Source organism: Anoplophora glabripennis, unplaced genomic scaffold (assembly GCF_000390285.2).
Source record: "Anoplophora glabripennis isolate ALB-LARVAE unplaced genomic scaffold, Agla_2.0 scaffold103, whole genome shotgun sequence".
Classification (NCBI taxonomy): Eukaryota; Metazoa; Arthropoda; class Insecta; order Coleoptera; family Cerambycidae; genus Anoplophora; species Anoplophora glabripennis.
Genome location: NW_019416259.1, coordinates 1154919 through 1172151, shown reverse-complemented (window position 1 = coordinate 1172151; position 17233 = coordinate 1154919). Strand labels below are relative to the sequence as shown.

Here is a 17233-nt window from a genome sequence, read left to right as displayed (position 1 = left end):
CTGTGTGGAACTAATTAAGAAAGAATTATTTATTTAAAAATATGATATCTATGTGGCCAGATAGTACAAGAGAATGTATATTTGGAGTATTTAAAAATTAAGATTGACATGACATAAAAATGTTTAAAGCCACTGGTCTACTGAAGGTGACCTTCACGAGGTAATTCCACATTTTTTTTCTAACACGGAACATATATTTATCGCTATTTTCTCATTACGAGAGATACGCGTTATGTTTACCATCTTTTTCTCTATCGGTTCTAGATTATTTTGAATAGTTTCTGGATTGGGTTCAGGTTCAAGTGGACGAAAGTTGTATTTTATTTTTTAAAAAGTTGACTGAAAATATACGGTAAGCGCAACATTTTCGTACTCATTCTTTCATTTAATACCAAATCTATGGATCCGTCGATTTCTCTTACAACCGCTTATCTACCTTTTCGTATCTGTCGAGTTATCAGCGGCTAACTGGCATTTTGCCTGGCCGACTCGTATTTTTTCTGAATTAAATTCATTCACGAACATGCTTCTATTTATACTGTTTTTTCTATTCACTACAACCACTAAAAATAATCCTACCAACGTAATACGGATTTTGTGACCTCAACGTCGACCGTACGAGTTTTCTATCGAGAATTTGTTTATAATTTATAGAGGCTTATCTGTTCGGTGTTTACGACATAGATTTAGATATTAGTTTGTGCGCCTAGCTAAAAAAAAACTTAGATAATAGTGTGCTAGTTAAACACGTCTAGTTTTTTAGTCCATTTTTACACAGGCAGCAGCAGTAAAGCCTAAGTATGTCGAGAGACAGGGCTTCTCGAAGGTTCTACCGTGGAGAATCTTACAGTAACATGTCGGCATGCATGGACCGCGGCATGGCAGCCGAGGAAGAGAACCGGTGGAATTTCGAAGTGGCATGGGAAGCCGCCAACAAAGGTACGATAAAACATTCTTTTCCTCACGTGTATGATTAAAAATACATTTTTAGTGGGGGGAATCTATACCGTGGTGCGGTCGAAAACCTTCGTGTCGACTGAAGAACTCGGCGACCAGTACTGCTTGATAGGTCCATACAAGGAGCACCACGCGAGAACTGAAGTGGAAGAATGTCCGTTGTCTTCAGACAATTTAAACAAAGCCGTGGATTGTCTGCGGCAAAAGGGGTTCAAAGTCCACACAGGCAGGTGGTTGGTCGACGGCAATCCCCAGATAATCCTCATGGATATCGGCTCTGCCGCGTGGAAGCTCGACGAATACAAGTCCGAGCTGTGGAACAAAACAAACATCGGCGTGCCCCACTTGGATATCGAGGCAAACGACGCCATTATCTTGGGTTACATGGTTGCCGATTTCTTAGGAGAGGTATGAGGAACGTCCGAGTACCAACAAGCTCAAAAAAATATGTTTTCAGTTTAGGAATATAGCGGAAGAACTTGGAGACGGCGTGCCGGCCAGGGTTCTGGCTCATTTCCACGAGTGGCAGGCCGGAGTGGGGTTGATTGTGCTGCGTATGCGTCACGTTAACATAGCTACCGTGTTCACGACACACGCTACTTTGCTGGGGAGATATCTGTGCGCGGGCAGCACGGATTTCTACAATAACCTCGATAAGGTACGAGAAACAATTTTATTTGCTAGTCGTCGATGTACATGTATGTTTTTACTAGTTTAACGTAGATGAAGAGGCGGGAAAACGTCAGATCTACCACAGATATTGCATGGAACGGGCAGCCAGTCATTTATGCCACTGTTTCACCACTGTCTCCGACATTACAGGTAAGATAAGCATAGGAATCGTTTTGTTTAAAGACGCGAGCTTTGAAATTTCTCAGGTTACGAGGCAGAGCATTTACTGAAGCGAAAACCGGACGTGATTACGCCGAACGGTCTCAACGTCAAGAAATTCTCCGCATTGCACGAATTCCAGAACCTCCACGCCGTTTCCAAGGAAAAAATTCACGAGTTCGTACGGGGGCATTTCTACGGGTAAGCGGGTGTGACACATTACCGTAACGGGCTAAACGTTTCGAATTCCAGCCATTACGACTTCGACTTGGACAAGACGTTGTACTTTTTCACGGCCGGCAGGTACGAGTTTGGCAACAAGGGCGCGGACGTATTCATCGAGGCCTTGGCCAGACTCAACCACTACTTGAAGGTACGAAAATCGAGTCACGAGGACACATTTTTCCATTCTTTGTTTTTAGTCCACTCATCCCGACGTAACGGTGGTGGCGTTCATGATTTTCCCTGCGAAGACCAACAATTTCAACGTGGAGTCGCTCAGGGGACACGCCGTAACGAAGTCGCTCCGGGACAACATCGGGGACATCCAGAGTAAGATCGGGAAACGGATGTACGAGATTTGCTTGAGGTAAATTGTTTAAAAAATGTGAAAAGTCGCTTGAAATTCATCGTTTTACGTGTCGTAGCGGGCGACTGCCCGACGGGAACGAGTTGATGCAGAAGGAAGAGTTGATCCGTCTCAAACGGTGTATCTATTCTCTGCAAAGGGATTCTCTGCCGCCTGTAACGACGCACAACGTCGTCGACGATTGGAACGATCCAGTATTAAACTCGATACGGAGGTGCAACTTGTTTAACACCACCCACGATAGAGTGAAGGTAGGTCGCTCGTTTATACGCGTCGAACGTATCAAAACGACAATTTTTTCAGATCGTGTTCCATCCAGAATTTTTGAGCACGACGAACCCCCTGTTCTCGTTGGATTACGAGGAATTCGTCAGGGGTTGCCATTTGGGCGTTTTCCCCAGCTACTACGAACCGTGGGGCTACACGCCCGCGGAATGCACCGTCATGGGTATTCCCAGCGTCACGACCAACCTTTCAGGTACTAAACTCTTACTCATTTTTTTTTTTGCGAACGTATAAATCAGATAAAACTATTTTTATATTTATGTTTTCAGAAAGGTCAAAGTTACGCAAATATTTAAAGTTTAAGGTGACTTTCACAATCGCCGAACTAGAATTCGGTGACCTGCAAAAGTTATGTGACCCACTTGTGGGGAAACTAATAATATGTAAATTTTTTTTAATGTCGAACTGTAAAAGTTAAAATACCGCAGGAATATTAAGGAAATCCGAAATCTGCACCTAGAAACAATAGATGCATATTTATTTTTGGTAATTACATAAAAAAAATTGTTGGCCCGACGCGTCATGTGAATTTCTGAGTCACAAAAAGCATTAGTGCAGGAATAGAAATGTGTGGGACGTAAAGTTTGCGGTAATAAGTTTTTAAGTAGGTTTAGTTTTGGGCTCGTTTTTACGAATGAAAGCGAGATTTCTACAGAGTGGTTCTTAAGTGTTAACCGTAAAACAGGTGGTCGTTCTGTGGGTCATTACAAGGAAAATAAAATCCTACAAATTAATAATTACTTAAAAGTTTTATAGATTCTTCAACTTTATTAAAAGAACAGGCAGTTTTTGAGTCACAATTTTTTTGTGTCTAAAATAAACTTACCACACAAATATTAGGCCAACCAATAGAGACTTTTTGGCACACTTAAATATTACAGCAAATTTCCTGTATTACTTTTTGAAAAATACTTAGTAAATGAAAACCCTAGTGATTTCCCCAGCAAAGTCGTGAACAATTTTTTTTTAAACATTAAAAACTACAAAAAAAATTGGAATTTTTTTTGGTTTTTCATTTTTTACAGAGAAAATCCGGAAAAACCTCTAAAATAGACCTTTTTTCAAAAATTCATAACTCCGTCAAGTTTGAAGCTGGAAAAACAATCTTGCAGAAAATGACATAATAGTATGTAGTTTAATCGTCCGCAAGATGGTTTCTCTTGAAGAGTCGGGTAGCGGTAGCGGGGGAAGCAGCGAACGAAGGACTCTGACTCGAGCGTACTTTCGATTGTTTCGAGCGACTTTCAAGGGTATTTTTAGCATATTTCCCATCACCCAAGCGAAAGTCCGAGATATACAATTTGGAGATTTTGTTGTCTACTTTCAGATGCCGTTTTCAGAATTTAAATCGGACCATTTTTGATAATTCGCCACGCTGTGCAAAAAAAGACCCTAATTTGTTTATAATGCAATTGTGCAAAAACTATGCATCGGACAAACACCATCTTGCGCACAATTAAACCACATATCTGTTATTTTCCGCAATATTGTTTTTCCAGCTTCAAACTTGACGAAGTTATGAATTTTTGAAAAAAGGTCTATTTTAGAGGTTTTTTCGGATTTTCTCTGTCAAAAATGAACCAATCGAGTCGCACAAAACACCATTTTATATGTTTCTTTATTCTCTACAAAAGTCCTATTGAGAGTGAGACGATTCCATCATTTTTTGAGATAAAAACCAAAAAAATTCATTTTTTTGCAGTTTTTATTGTTTAAAAAAATTGTTCACAATTTTGCTGGAGAAATCACTTGGGTTTTTATTAACTAAGTATTTTTCAAAAGGAAATACATGAAATTTACTGTAATATTTAAGTGCAAAAACGGCCTCTTTTTCGCTTTATTAGTTGGCCTATACAGGGTGTCCCGAAATTCATGCAACAAAATTTGGTCACAGATTCTTAAGACAAATTTAGGGGACCCGTATTTTTTATTTTTGCCGTCTTCCGGAGTTACAGCCCCCTGAAGTCCGCCCCTAAGAATAATCTTTTTTTTTATATCTCAGAACCCTGTTGTACGAGAATCACCAAATTTGGTACACAGGGGTTTTATTACATGTGGAATCTCAAGATGCTACGTTTTTTGGTGGGGAACCCCCTTAAGACAATTTTTCATGGGCCCCCTTGTCTTTCGAGCCAAAAAAATTTGGTCACATATTTAAATTTCTTAAAAATTATCAGTCCACTAGAAAACCATTAAATTTTGAAATTTTTTGTCTCTTTATACTTTCTTCGTAAAACGCAATGTTTTCGAAAAAAATGTCAAAATGTGATCGAATGCATATCGTGATTCGCCATTTTCCTCAAAACCATTGCGTTTTTCGAAACAAATATTAAGAGACAAAAAAGTTTCTTTCTAGCTAACTAATAATTTTAAAAAAATCAAATTTACAACCAAATTTTTCTGGTTCCAAAGACAAGGGGGGCCACGAAAAAGTGTCTTAAGGGGGTTTCTCGTCAAACGTAGCACCATCAGATTCCACATGTCATAAAACCCCTGTATACCAAATTTAGTGATTCTCGTACAACAGGATTCTGAGATATAAAAAAAAGATTATTCTTAGGGGGCGGGCTTCAGGGGGCTGTAACTCCGAAAGAGGGGGCCAGTTGGCAAAAAGAAAAAATACGGGTCCCTTGAATTTGTCTTAAGAATCTATGACCAAATTTTGTTGCATGAATTTCCGGACACCCTGTATATGTCTCCGCTACTGGACTAGAACGCCACAGCACATTAGTTATGGTATATCTTCATTTATTCTGGATTTGAAATTACAAAATAGCTCGAAATATGAGTTTTGGAATCGGAAATTCTTATAATAATAATTGATTCTTTGTCTTCTATGTCTACGATCATTATCTTTAATAGCTCATCTCTTCTCAATGCTCTACAAACACCAGTTATTAAAATCACCTGAAAAGTTGTACAAAATTAGTTAAATCGATTGATTTATTTGAATTACCTTTTCTAGCAGAAATCTATTATCAGGTGCTTCTTGTAAAAATCTCTCAACTTCCTCTTTCGTTTGAATTCTGGACTTTTTCGAACTTTATCCAACTGATTTGCTTTTCAAATATGGTATTAGTTTCAGAAATTTTCTGACATTTAAATTTTTTTTGCATTCAGTGTACTTTCGAACATGAAATATAGTGATTATAACGTCGAAGGTTTAATTTTATTAATTTTATGCACGAAATATGCCAGTAATACCACTTTGGCACTTTTTGAATTTTCTTCGAACTATACCACCCTTTGAATTCGTTATAGGCAATCTCGTACTGTCTTGATGATTTTTTGAGGATTAATTGTGAAACAGCAGTTTGTGCCGCTTCCAAATCTTCCCCTGGTAAATGCTCGTCTTCACTTCCTGGGCTCGTTTTGAATTAAACACTCTTAGAACATGAATTACAATAATTCTGACACTACTTTTTCAAACAACTGATTTTTATTGTTTAATAGTTTGCTATCGTTATGATAGTCACCACGCCTAAACCGTTTTGATTCAAACACGGTTCAAACGATTTCAAATATAAATGCTTTTGTGTTCCCGAATTGATATAACTTCAATTCTTGAACGCCAAAGTACCATTTCGCGTTCTAGATACAAAAATAACTAATATTAATTTTAAAAAATGTCCATAAAAGAAAGAGGCTCGTCATCAAATCTGGTTTATCGTAACAGTTTTGATTCTCTATGCCAAAACATTTTGAAATACAGAGGGCTCCAGTCTGGGTATTTCAAACTTTAAACTGAATAGAATGAAAAAAAAAAAAAGAATCTAGAGGTTTTGTTAATAAACCACACTCATATTTTGTATCATTTTCTGTCACAGTTCGTTTCCGATGTGATATATTTTTTTAAACATAGTTGTGGTGCTTAAGCCGATTTAAATAAAATTTGATGTAGTGTTATTGCAGGGGAAACTGTATTTAACGTCTATTTGTAATTTCCTTGAACATTTTTGCGCAAAAATTCATATGAGAAGAACTTTTGCTGTTAGATTTTAACAAATACCAGTATGGACAATCATTGAAAATGAACTAGTGGTAAGGGTGACTTTTGGATACTTTGTTTTTAATTTCATGTAAGATATCAGCAAACGGCACTGTTTAAATTTTTTTAAATGTTTCTAACATGCAGAAATAATCAATGTTAAAATTTAATAACAAACGTTTTCCTTGTGTGGTTTGTACTTTTGTCATCAACGTGCAATTCTCCTGAAACTCGATCATCAAAATCATCCAAAAATCCGCTTCCACTTCTACGTTTGTGTAAATGTTAGAGCGAAAAACTACTAAAGTATCGTCAAATTATGCAGTTGCCGATGTATTAACTTCACACCAAATTTGGTTAAAATCGGCTAATGCATAACGAAGATATTACAAAAAATATACATGGAAAACGCTGCCAGAAATTTTTTAAGGTATTATTTGCCCCGTATAAAATATTAGTGCTTAGCGCCTATTTCCTTCCTAGGTTTCGGCTGTTTCATGCAGGAACACATATCCGACCCCATGTCGTACGGCATCTACATCGTCGACCGCAGATACATATCCCTAGAAGACAGCATAAAACAGCTCGCCCAGTACATGTACGACTTTGCCAGGCTGAACCGCAGACAACGAATCATCCAGAGGAATAGGACCGAGAGATTGAGCGACATGTTGGACTGGAGAAACTTGGGAGTTGTAAGTAGAAATAACTATTGGTCACGCACAGAACCGGACTTCGAATTGTTTTTTTCCAGTATTATCGACAAGCGCGGATGAAAGCCTTGCACAAGGTCTACCCCGACTACAAGGAGGAGATGGAGAACGGCATAGGCACCCTGAGGTACCCCAGGCCTTTGTCGGAGCCGCCTTCCCCCAGCTCGAGTAGGGTCACTACCCCTGCGGCTTCGGTTCACGGGTCCGACGACGAGAGCGACTCGGTAGACGAGGAAGGAGAGGTAAGACTCGGAAAAACGAAAAACTCAATTGCACTTTTTTCGTTTACGTTTCAGTTGGAAGAATTGAGAAGACAATAGCGAGAATTCCTAGAGGCCAAGTTTTGATATACCCGAAAAATACTCCTTTTAATTGCAATAATGAAAATTGGTTTATGTAAATTGTTGGAAATCTTCAATTTTATTAGGTTGTTGTGGAAAGATAGGGCCATATTTGTGTACGATTTAAGTATCGCTCGTACTATTCCTCGTGGTTCCGTGAAAACTTCCATGACTGCTAAATTTAAGTTAGATCCACGTCTGGAGCTAGTTATTCTTGCCATTCGCGTCGATGAAGGTTAGAAGTACGAGCGATACTCAAGTTATTATTGTAAATATCCTTAGGCGAGTACATCGAATTTCTTTAACATTTATTTTATTTGGAGCACCTTATAGTGTTAAATTGTATGAGAGTATACATAAAATAGATTTTTTTCTTTTTAAATCCGTATTTTTATTGTTCGAATCTCTGTGAATGTGTGTCGGTCGAAATGACGTCCCACAGAAAGCGTAAAAAAATTTGGGGGAAGGCGCACCTTAACAAATGTTGCAAATATGCCTTACGAATCCAATCCGATTGTTAACAGTTGAGAAGTTATATGCAATGTCGAATTTAAAAAAGATAATTTGAATTTTATTCCAAATTTTGAATGTTTAGAATTTTGTAGGCAAAATATTATAACAGTACAACAAGCGGTGCGGTTATAGGGATATTTATTACATAAAATTAATAATGGGGAAAATAAAGTAAAATTCCAAGAAAAACAATATTTATTTATCGATGTCTCATCATATACAGTGTGTCCCGTTTTTCAGGTTAACACCTCTGGAAATGTGAGAAGGCTGTGGACTTTCCGCAAGCCAAATTTTTACAAGTAGTACCCTGGCGGGAGGTTATATTCTACTAATCATTTTATTGATGTAACAAAAGCCTGGCCTTTTTTTTTAAAAGGGTCGTTTTTACAGAAAGTGGTATTAGGCATTTTTTTATAAAAAATATAATATTACCAGGCTATTCAACGCCCATCAAAATACCCACATACCAAATTTGAACAACAAATGTCTATTGAGTGTTTTTTTATGTGGTGCCAAACTCCGAAAAATCAGACAACTAAAAATTATAATAAGCAGGTCAAAGATTGCCATGAAAGTGAAAACAAGTACCAATCGCGCAAAGAAAAATTACATACACTAAATTTAACACTTAATTGCAGACATAGTAAAAAAAATAATGTACAAAAAATGTAGGTAATGAATTTTGAATAAATAAGTTGTTAAACAAAAAATTGCAAAACAATCTAAATTAAATTTTAGTTTTCTCGAACTATGGACTTTTGGGGTTTTATAAAACAAAAAGTTTATAAAAACAGACCGAAGAATTTGAATGATCTAATGAATTATTGCTAAGACAAGCTTGCTCCACAACGGCTACGTAAATTTATTTTTAAATTTAAGAAGAGGATTGGAAAAATGTGTTCGACTGGAAGGTTTGGTGGAGAAAACTAAAACTTAATTTAGATTAATGTTTTGCAATTTTTTTGTTTAACAACTTACTATTTATAATTCATTACATTTTTTGTAAGTTATTATTTTTAAAATTAATTAATATAATTAAAAGTTGAGTCATTTTAGACATTTACAAAGATGCACACTACCATGTACCGTTGAGATTATTTCAATCAATGCACGTACTATTCCATCATTTTGTAAAATTTTGTGTCGACGAAATGTACAGGAGTACCGAAGATTTCCTGATCGTTTGATTACACACCGGGCTTTGCTGTTACTGAGAGGAGAGCTCGAGAGACTGGATCATTTCTAGTGAGCAATCAATGAGAACGTGTTAATCATGCAGTAAACGCACGAAACGAGGTACAATTTTTAAGAAGTATTGAAAATAACACTCATTTCAGTACTAGGTGATTATCTACACAATTTTATATACCACATGCCGCGGTCCATTGAATTATAAGACGTAACCTGTTTCAACTTTATCATATCCGAAATATTCAACAATATATAACATAACTTTTTGTAATTTCATTTTGCGTCAACGTATTAGGTTTCATGAGATTTTTTTTATGGACGAGGCCTGTTTCACTCGAAGAGGAATCACAAGTTTGGATAATTTCCATGAATATTTGGATGAAAATCCGCAAGCAATAATTCCTCGCGATTTTCAAAATTCAAATTGGACGTTCATTAGTTGGGCTAATTATTCTACCAAATCGACTGAATGGCGAAAATTATTTATTTGTTTTACAAAATATTCTCCCTGAGATACACGAGAATTTACCTTTGAAATTAAGACGTCCAATGTGGTTCATGCACGATGATGCTCCACCGCATTTTAGTGCTAATGTACGTTGAACCAGCAGTTCCCGAATAGATAGATAGGACGAAGACACAATTGTCAAGAAAATGACCACCAAGATCACCAGATCTAAATAAGTGTGATTTCTTTCTCTAGAGGGCTTTAAAAGAATTTGTTTATTTTACACCCGTTGTATCTGAAGCAGATTTATGGAATCGCATAAATAATAAATGCAATGTCATAAAAAATGATCCAGTTTTTGCGCAGAATAGACTTTAATTTTTGGCGGAGGGTAAATTTATGTATTAGAGAAAATTGTGGACATTTTCAACAGTTATTGTAGGGCTTATTTAACGATTTCAGTAGTTCATGCGATTAAAGTGGAGTTGCTAATGTTTTGTTTGTAAGGTTCTTCTTTTTTTAATATATAAAAACAAAATAATGAAATTGTTTTTTTCTTGATACTTTTTTGTAAACGTCAAAATTGACACATGATATCATAGCATACTAGTCGTAGAACGGCATACTTAGTGCAGATCCCATTGGGAATTACATCATGCATTGTTGTCAAATTGGAATTATTTTCACTTGCATAAGAGTTACAGGTTGATACAGGTTAGAAATCACAATCTTTTATCAGAAAAAGTAGGTAGTTTAATAATTGTATTACATAAATAAAAAATATGTTCGTTCATTTCTGAACTATTACCAGGATGAATTAATTTCGACCCATTGTTCTTTATTCTGTAGTTATAAAAAAAAGATTGATTAATAAAAAATTATAAAACAAATATGACTATAAAATATATTATTTCTAATATCCAGACTGACAAACAACGCTCCATCAAACTAGAACTATTCGAAAGAACACATTTTCATAAAGGTCATTGAGGAAGGAAAAAATTAAAAGTTTATATAAGTAACAATATTATAAATTCAACTATTTATATGTATAACAACAATAAAATTACGCTATTTCAACGAGGCTACTAATATTACAATAAATTCTTTGAATCTATTCTATCACTACTGACTACTGCGGCTAAAAATACATAACGTCATCGACTGGCAGTAGAAGTTATTTTATTATCGCACTTTTTTTCATTATTACAAATATATAATACTCCGATAGTCTTATTAGCAAAATAAAAATTTTACGTTTTCTAAATCTCACAGGCCTACCTTATCTGCAAAATCAGAGCACCTAAACCTGAACTAATTTCTATTTAGGCTGCAGCTTTCTAATACTTTTATCTAACACATAGTCGACTAACTCGTCTATAGGTTTGATGATAAAAGGAATGGTAGCAAGTCCTATACCCGTAACCACCCACCTTCTCGTATTCTTCGGCAGCTTATCGGTAGTTTTAAGTATAAAATTCGACAAAGCACACACTCTGTTTATAGTAAATCCAGGTAAGGCTACTGAAGCAAGCATCTGCCAGACGAGGGTATCTGTCGTGGTGTAAATAACTTTCCTTAAATGATTTTTCTCGTTCAAATTAACCTGTAACGGAAAATTATGACAGCGCCTCAATGTAGGCAACCCGTATTATAGGGCGGTGTGAAACTAGTCACATAACTTCAAACATAAAAAAAACTAAATGTTTTATTATTTAAATTAAACTGTTTATGATCAAATGCAACAGACATTGTAACCGTACCTTGTAAGATTTAATACTTTTGTCTGTGGTATCAGCCAGGACGTAAACAGTGGCTACTGCGTACGTAAAATTGACCCATTTGCTCCCTATTATTGATCTAAATGCCTCACCAACTTCATTCGAGTATCCTGCAAGCAAATTTAAGTGTCTTTGCACCGTCGCGGGCTGGCAATTACTTTTAAAGGTAGACTCACCTAAATATCTCACCGGTGTTTGTCTGTACAGATCCAATTCTTTCCCTTCCATGGCAAAACGTAACCTTCCCTTCACGGTTAACCTCAAACTGCCCAAGAAAGCAATAAATGGAGTGTGGCACATATATTCCGACTTTTATTTACGTCCCAATGACAACTGGAAGTGCGAATGCATTAATAATATTGTATAATGTATAATAAAGTAGATTTGTATAAAATGGTAATTGGTTAATAAATAGTCTCACTTTTTAGGATGTCTTTGATAACCATCAGACAGTTGGCCTGTTGGTCTAGGGGTATGATTCTCGCTTCGGGTGCGAGAGGTCCCGGGTTCAAATCCCGGACAGGCCCGACCCATTTTTTTTTTAGTATTACTATATTTTTTTGTAAAACAGATATAGTAATAACAATATTGAAGATTTTTTAAGTAAAAAAATTTATTTCATGGTATTTCATGCAGGATTTCGTAAACTATCACATCTTAAAACTTTAAAATATTGAATTTCCTACAACTTATGTTGAAAATCTTGAAAAATTCGATTACGTTAAATAAATTTTATTATTCTTGTGTGCAATTTGCCACTTTATTCGTAAAAATAAAGGTGTCGCATAAAACATAGAATTTTATTTTTAAAACATATAAATAATTTTGTCGGGGAAAATGGCAAGTTTAGAACTTGCCGCTTCTTTTCCTCCCCGTATATTTCGAGTCGGCCCTGACGTCCTTCCCTTGTCGCCGCCTCCTTTCTTTCTTCTCCAAAATCCAATTCCTGCCCCTTTTCAAGGATTTCCCCCTTTGCTGCTTCAAACGCTCCCTTTTTGCGGTATACGTCACACCTATTAATAGCACGTCAATTGGTTGCAAATAAAACAAAAAAAAAATAGGAAAAAGATTTGTCAGGTGTGGGGTTCGAACCCACGCTCTCTTTCGAGAACCAGAGCTTAAATCTGGCGCCTTAGACCGCTCGGCCAACCTGACTTACAATTGAATACTTCGAGCGCACAGTATTTCAACCCTGGATATTGCATTAGTTTACGCAATAAATAAAAATGTTAAAATTTAAATTTTATCATTATTGAACGTGATTAGCAATTATTAAATAGAGATTTTAAGTAAGAAAACTTCTGAAATAAAGTAATATTACACTACGCAATCTATTTATTTTGCGCTTGTAACTGCTGCCATCTAGTAGATATTACCAGAAACTTAATGCGTTTGCTATCGCCATCTGTTAGGTATTAACAGAAATTTTTACTGTTTAAATTTTGGCGGTAATGGTTTCCTAATGTAGCTATAAAAATGTACACAGAAAATTTGTCATAACCCAAAATAACATTAATATTAAATGGAAACACTAAATATAAGTTTTTCTTATGTGTTCTCTGAAAAAAAAAAACGACCTACCATGAGAATCCTCATCGGTTCCCAGAGCTTTAGGCAACGGTAAGTTGCCGCCCGTCATCAATACAAGGAAAAATTTTTTAGCTTTGGTACTATTGGGGTAGTCTACCACCACGCCGCCATAAAAACCGGCCTTCATGGCCTGGGTGGTTAACAACTCCATCTGATCGCCATTCTCCGGATAAAATTGCAAAACCGCCCTGGCGGAACGGCTCTAAAACAAAAATTTTCAATCCATCCAACCGTTTAACGCTACCGGCCTTACCAAACAAGCGTACAACATGCTGAAGAATTTATACAACCTCTGTACGGGCTTGTGAGAGGATTTGTCGGCGTTGCACAGCCATTGTAGTGCCGATATGCTAATCGCTCCGTCAAAAGTTCCTGAATAAAAAATGAATTTAGTTGTAACCGTGTACTGGTATGGAAAAGGCTAACCTGCTCTAAACGGGCAGCCTTGCCCCATATCTGACAGCAAAAGGTCACCTTCCACCTCTCGTTCAACGGCTATGTCTGCAAAATAATGTTAAATAAACTAATGTTGTCGGTATGTTACTCGTTACCTAACATCGCTGTGGATATATCCATCCCGACCCAGAAATGACCCTGGTCTTCCAGAACGCTACCGCTTAATCCTGAACCACAACCTACATCCAATAAGAAACAAGGAGCATCTTCAGGTAAAACGAGTAGTTCTATAGCACGTTCCGACATCTGCACTTGAATATCAATGATTCTGGAACTGAGACCACAAATTTAATAACTGCTCACATAAAACTATGGTCACTACTTACTTCTGGGTGTATTTTCTCGCCTCATTTTCATTGTAGAACTGGAAAGAAAATATTTTTAAAAGTTAATAGTAAACACCACCCTGTTACTCACTATCTCAGGTGGAGCTAAATATTCAGGTCGTGACATGTCTAATAGAGTTTATTGCATTTATTTATTATTAAAAAATATTTAACATGCAAATAGACCTTAGCCTTAAAAATTAATAAATACAAAACAAACACGTGTGTCTAGGAATTTTTACTTTACAACTAAACGTTGGCGACATTGAATTTATATAATTCAAATTAAAAATGACTTTATTAATATATTAGCTAATTATTCAGTGTTTAAAGTTTAATTTACAAGAATCATTGTTAATAGCACTTGAATAGTGCTTTGGATTGGATTTTGTATTGTGTAACCGTGTTATGTGGAGTGTTTTTGGTTACTGATTATTTATTTGGACGGAATAATTGTTTCATTGCAAAATACTTTTATTAAAGAGAGCTTAATAATTTCAATGAGATTTTATTTTCATCTTTTTGGTTCTTTTATCACAATGCTTGAAGAAAGTACACAGTTAGGGACATTAATCTTACTCTATTGGTATGACATTTCTTCAGTTCAAACAACCGTTTTTATTTTTCAGCTGTTTTGAGGTTTTTGGTTTTGGCGGTTCCGAAAAAGAGGTTAGAATGTCGTTGTAGTATTTTATTTATTTTTAACATGTACATAGAGGATTTAAAAACTGATTTCTATGAGTTTCTAACAGGAAAGGTGCGTAAAAAATTATTCTTTATATTTTTTCTTATATAATCCATAACAGTTTATTGGCAGGGGGTCTATTACAAAGTGGGGATGTTTTTTTATTACAATATGCAGTTATTGGTGTACACTTGAAAATTTTATTAATCTCTCCTTTTAGAGGATTTTTCTTATGATCCACTATGATATAGACAGCATCTGTACGTGTAAAATTTTACAATCGCTACTGAAATACAAGCACATACTATACACATTAGCCGTTATACGAGGTATCGAAGACTTGAAAACAGCCTATCGGGAGAATTGCAATGATGTGAAGTACTTTATACTAATAAATTGTGGCGGGACCATAGACATAGTAGAGGAATTGGAAGCGGAAGACGACGTGATCTTTTTTATTCTGGATAGTCACAAACCCACAGACTTGTGCAATATATACAGTATTACACAAGTTCGATTATTGATGTCTCCAGAAGATGATTCTTTGGTACCCGATTTTCATGACGTGTTTAGAGAAGAGGTAAAGTAAATTTATGTGTTAAGACGCTTAATAAATGATAGCTTTGTAGTCCGATGAGGACACTGAAGGAGACGACGAAGACAGTGAGGATGGAGAGAGCCAAGTTGCTAAACGTAGAAGGATGGATGAAGCGGCAATAAACAAAAGACGAGAAAAAAGACTGTGGGAAGACAATAAGAAAAAATTAATGTTTGATTATTCTCAGTTCACTTATTATACGAGAGCCGTAAGCTGTTACGTTTAATTGAGGTGAATTTTATTTTAATATACAATATTCTTTTAGAGTGCAATATACATGTTCGATTTGGCTTGGAAGCTAAACAGGGACGATAAAGAGTCGCTATGGCTGACAATCGTAGCTCTCACGGAGCAAATGCTTCTAGGAAAAATTGAAAACACCCAATACACCCTAGAAATGGGCACGTTACAGAGCCACGCTACTAGGTTACACAATAAAACGAGCGATACTGACGTTTTGACATCACTTAAAATTACTTTCGAGAGAGACTTGAGGCTGTGCCTCTACAGGCACTGGACGGTGGAATCTAGCCTTAAATATTCCATGTTTACAGCTGTCAAGTTAAAACTGTGGTCACTAAAAGGCGACAAGCGGCTACACGAGCTGTTGGCGGATATGGGGTAGGTTTTATACTGAAACAATACAAAATTTAACTTATCGTATTTCAGATTCCCGTTAGTTCAGAGCCGTCAAGCATTCAGAACGATGGACTTGCAACTCAGGAAAGAATTTCACAGTACACTCGAGAGGCTGTCTGAGAAATACGGACTGCAGGACATCTCATACGTGTCGTTCACGTTACAGTACGGTTACAGGAACAAATATTGTGCGTCGGATATCGTCTTTGCTCTCTTGGCAATTCTGGAAGCATCAGTAGGTATTCGTTTATCGAATTTTTAATGTAACTCATTAGCGTTCTTTCAGCCTAGGGGTAAAAACCCCGATGAACTGTTCAACTTGGCCCTGGACTGCCTTTCGAGGAACAAAAAGGAAGTGATCGACAACGCGATAGAAAGGGCCAAATTAATAATGAAAACCCTGTTTAAAACGGTCCAAAGTGCCTTGGACATGAAGCAGATTATCATAGCGGGACCCTTCATCTATTACATCATCCAAGAGGTAGGTGTTACGCTTTATCGTGTTCGATAAATCACCAGGTACGTTATTTTTTGCTGCAGGGTTGTCTGGATTGGTATATGTTTTCTCACCCGCATATTTTGTTACTTTTGGCGCATTTTGTATTAAAGGCGTACGTGGCGATGTCCAGGAAGTCGAAAGCTTCGACTTTGCCGCTCGTCTTGTCAGCACCCAAGAATATCGATGGAGGCACTTGTATATTACTTGGAATACCGCCTCTCTGCGAAAATTCCCCCAAAAAGTAAGAAAATATTATTGCATCTTTTTGTATCGCCTCATATAACTTTTGTTGCAGTTTTTTCGGAAAGGCGTTTGCACAGGCAGCAGAGAGAATAAACTGTGATGCCAGTTGTGATTTTTTCGATACGTCTTGTAAGAACTTACTTAATTTTAATCTTTTTTTAACTAACAGTTTTTTGTTTAGATTTCGAGATACACGTAAAGGACAGAACAAGATTTTTCGATGCCCTAACGGCCTTATTAAGTTGATATCTATTAGTAGTACAAATAATTCTACAGATCGATTTGTATATAATTATGGTTTCCAATTATTTATTCATTCCCTTGTAAATATATATTTTTACTGTGTAAAACGCGTAATTGTACGATTGAATTTATTTTTCCTTAATAAATTTTAACACTTTTTAACTGGCTTTTACTACGGACAAATTTTTTAGTTAATTACCACTGAATAGGAATAACTAAAAATAAATCAGTTGTGATTATGATCCAAATCCTTGTGGAAAATGTTTGACATTTCTTATGATATTTTACACCAACCAGCGAAGGAAAATAATACAAAT

The 17233-nt window shown here is 36.2% G+C and overlaps 4 protein-coding genes and 2 non-coding genes across 9 annotated transcripts; 3 read left to right on the top strand and 3 right to left on the bottom strand.

Annotated features, from left to right (window-relative positions):
- The first annotated feature begins 233 nt into the window (after positions 1-233).
- Positions 234-8086, top strand: LOC108903340 (glycogen [starch] synthase). Of its 3 annotated transcripts, none has more exons than XM_018705480.2 (13): positions 234-352; positions 779-939; positions 992-1365; positions 1415-1615; positions 1671-1779; positions 1836-1989; positions 2041-2161; positions 2211-2377; positions 2436-2628; positions 2681-2855; positions 7134-7345; positions 7405-7605; positions 7660-8086. In XM_018705480.2, the coding sequence occupies exons 2-13, from the start codon at positions 801-803 to the stop codon at positions 7681-7683; spliced, it is 2070 nt and encodes a 689-aa protein (XP_018560996.1). In that variant the 5' UTR covers positions 234-352; positions 779-800; the 3' UTR covers positions 7684-8086. The 3 variants fall into 3 exon arrangements, with proteins under 3 accessions (XP_018560996.1, XP_018560998.1, XP_023313070.1); XM_018705482.2 differs by having other exon boundaries at positions 764-939; XM_023457302.1 differs by lacking the exon at positions 234-352 and having other exon boundaries at positions 449-939.
- Positions 8087-10614: 2528 nt separating this feature from the next.
- LOC108903323 (mitochondrial fission process protein 1) lies at positions 10615-12078 on the bottom strand. 2 transcript variants are annotated; one of them, XM_018705453.1, is made up of 3 exons: positions 11814-12078; positions 11620-11747; positions 10615-11462 (listed from the first exon to the last, which is right to left on the bottom strand). In XM_018705453.1, exons 1-3 carry the CDS (start codon positions 11935-11937, stop codon positions 11178-11180), a joined length of 537 nt encoding a protein of 178 aa, XP_018560969.1. In that variant the 5' UTR covers positions 11938-12078; the 3' UTR covers positions 10615-11177. The 2 variants fall into 2 exon arrangements, with proteins under 2 accessions (XP_018560969.1, XP_018560968.1); XM_018705452.1 differs by having other exon boundaries at positions 11620-12078.
- Positions 12079-12092: 14 nt separating this feature from the next.
- Trnap-cgg lies at positions 12093-12164 on the top strand. The gene has a single exon. It is a non-coding gene; the product is annotated as a tRNA-Pro (tRNA).
- Positions 12165-12418: 254 nt separating this feature from the next.
- LOC108903318 (probable 18S rRNA (guanine-N(7))-methyltransferase) lies at positions 12419-14228 on the bottom strand. Its single transcript, XM_018705448.1, has 7 exons — positions 14101-14228; positions 14010-14047; positions 13779-13957; positions 13654-13728; positions 13481-13599; positions 13219-13429; positions 12419-12650 (listed from the first exon to the last, which is right to left on the bottom strand). The coding sequence occupies exons 1-7, from the start codon at positions 14134-14136 to the stop codon at positions 12484-12486; spliced, it is 825 nt and encodes a 274-aa protein (XP_018560964.1). The 5' UTR covers positions 14137-14228; the 3' UTR covers positions 12419-12483.
- Positions 12709-12792, bottom strand: Trnal-uaa. The gene has a single exon. It is a non-coding gene; the product is annotated as a tRNA-Leu (tRNA).
- Positions 14229-14589: 361 nt separating the features above from the next.
- On the top strand, positions 14590-17072 carry LOC108903321 (cell division control protein 45 homolog). The gene is made up of 9 exons (XM_018705451.1): positions 14590-14766; positions 14915-15274; positions 15324-15500; positions 15558-15913; positions 15962-16166; positions 16218-16412; positions 16472-16671; positions 16726-16802; positions 16855-17072. Exons 1-9 carry the CDS (start codon positions 14716-14718, stop codon positions 16917-16919), a joined length of 1686 nt encoding a protein of 561 aa, XP_018560967.1. The 5' UTR covers positions 14590-14715; the 3' UTR covers positions 16920-17072.
- Positions 17073-17233: the final 161 nt, after the last annotated feature.

What these genes read in the sequence shown, in the direction of transcription:
- LOC108903318 (XM_018705448.1), bottom strand. Translation starts at nt 14,136, where the DNA reads ATGTCACGACCTGAATATTTAGCTCCACCTGAGATA. An exon ending in GCATGTTGTACGCTTGTTTG is followed by an intron (nt 13,430 to 13,480) that starts GTAAGGCCGGTA and finishes TTTTTGTTTTAG; the next exon opens with AGCCGTTCCGCCAGGGCGGT. An exon ending in AACCGATGAGGATTCTCATG is followed by an intron (nt 12,651 to 13,218) that starts GTAGGTCGTTTT and finishes TGCTATTAATAG; the next exon opens with GTGTGACGTATACCGCAAAA.
- LOC108903321 (XM_018705451.1), top strand. Translation starts at nt 14,716, where the DNA reads ATGTACATAGAGGATTTAAAAACTGATTTCTATGAGTTTCTAACAGGA. An exon ending in ATGAGTTTCTAACAGGAAAG is followed by an intron (nt 14,767 to 14,914) that starts GTGCGTAAAAAA and finishes CTCTCCTTTTAG; the next exon opens with AGGATTTTTCTTATGATCCA. An exon ending in TCACTTATTATACGAGAGCC is followed by an intron (nt 15,501 to 15,557) that starts GTAAGCTGTTAC and finishes ATATTCTTTTAG; the next exon opens with AGTGCAATATACATGTTCGA.
- LOC108903340 (XM_018705480.2), top strand. Translation starts at nt 801, where the DNA reads ATGTCGAGAGACAGGGCTTCTCGAAGGTTCTACCGTGGAGAATCTTAC. An exon ending in ATGTACGAGATTTGCTTGAG is followed by an intron (nt 2,378 to 2,435) that starts GTAAATTGTTTA and finishes TACGTGTCGTAG; the next exon opens with CGGGCGACTGCCCGACGGGA. An exon ending in CGGTAGACGAGGAAGGAGAG is followed by an intron (nt 7,606 to 7,659) that starts GTAAGACTCGGA and finishes TTTACGTTTCAG; the next exon opens with TTGGAAGAATTGAGAAGACA.
- LOC108903323 (XM_018705452.1), bottom strand. Translation starts at nt 11,937, where the DNA reads ATGTGCCACACTCCATTTATTGCTTTCTTGGGCAGTTTGAGGTTAACC. An exon ending in AAAGTATTAAATCTTACAAG is followed by an intron (nt 11,463 to 11,619) that starts GTACGGTTACAA and finishes TTTCCGTTACAG; the next exon opens with GTTAATTTGAACGAGAAAAA.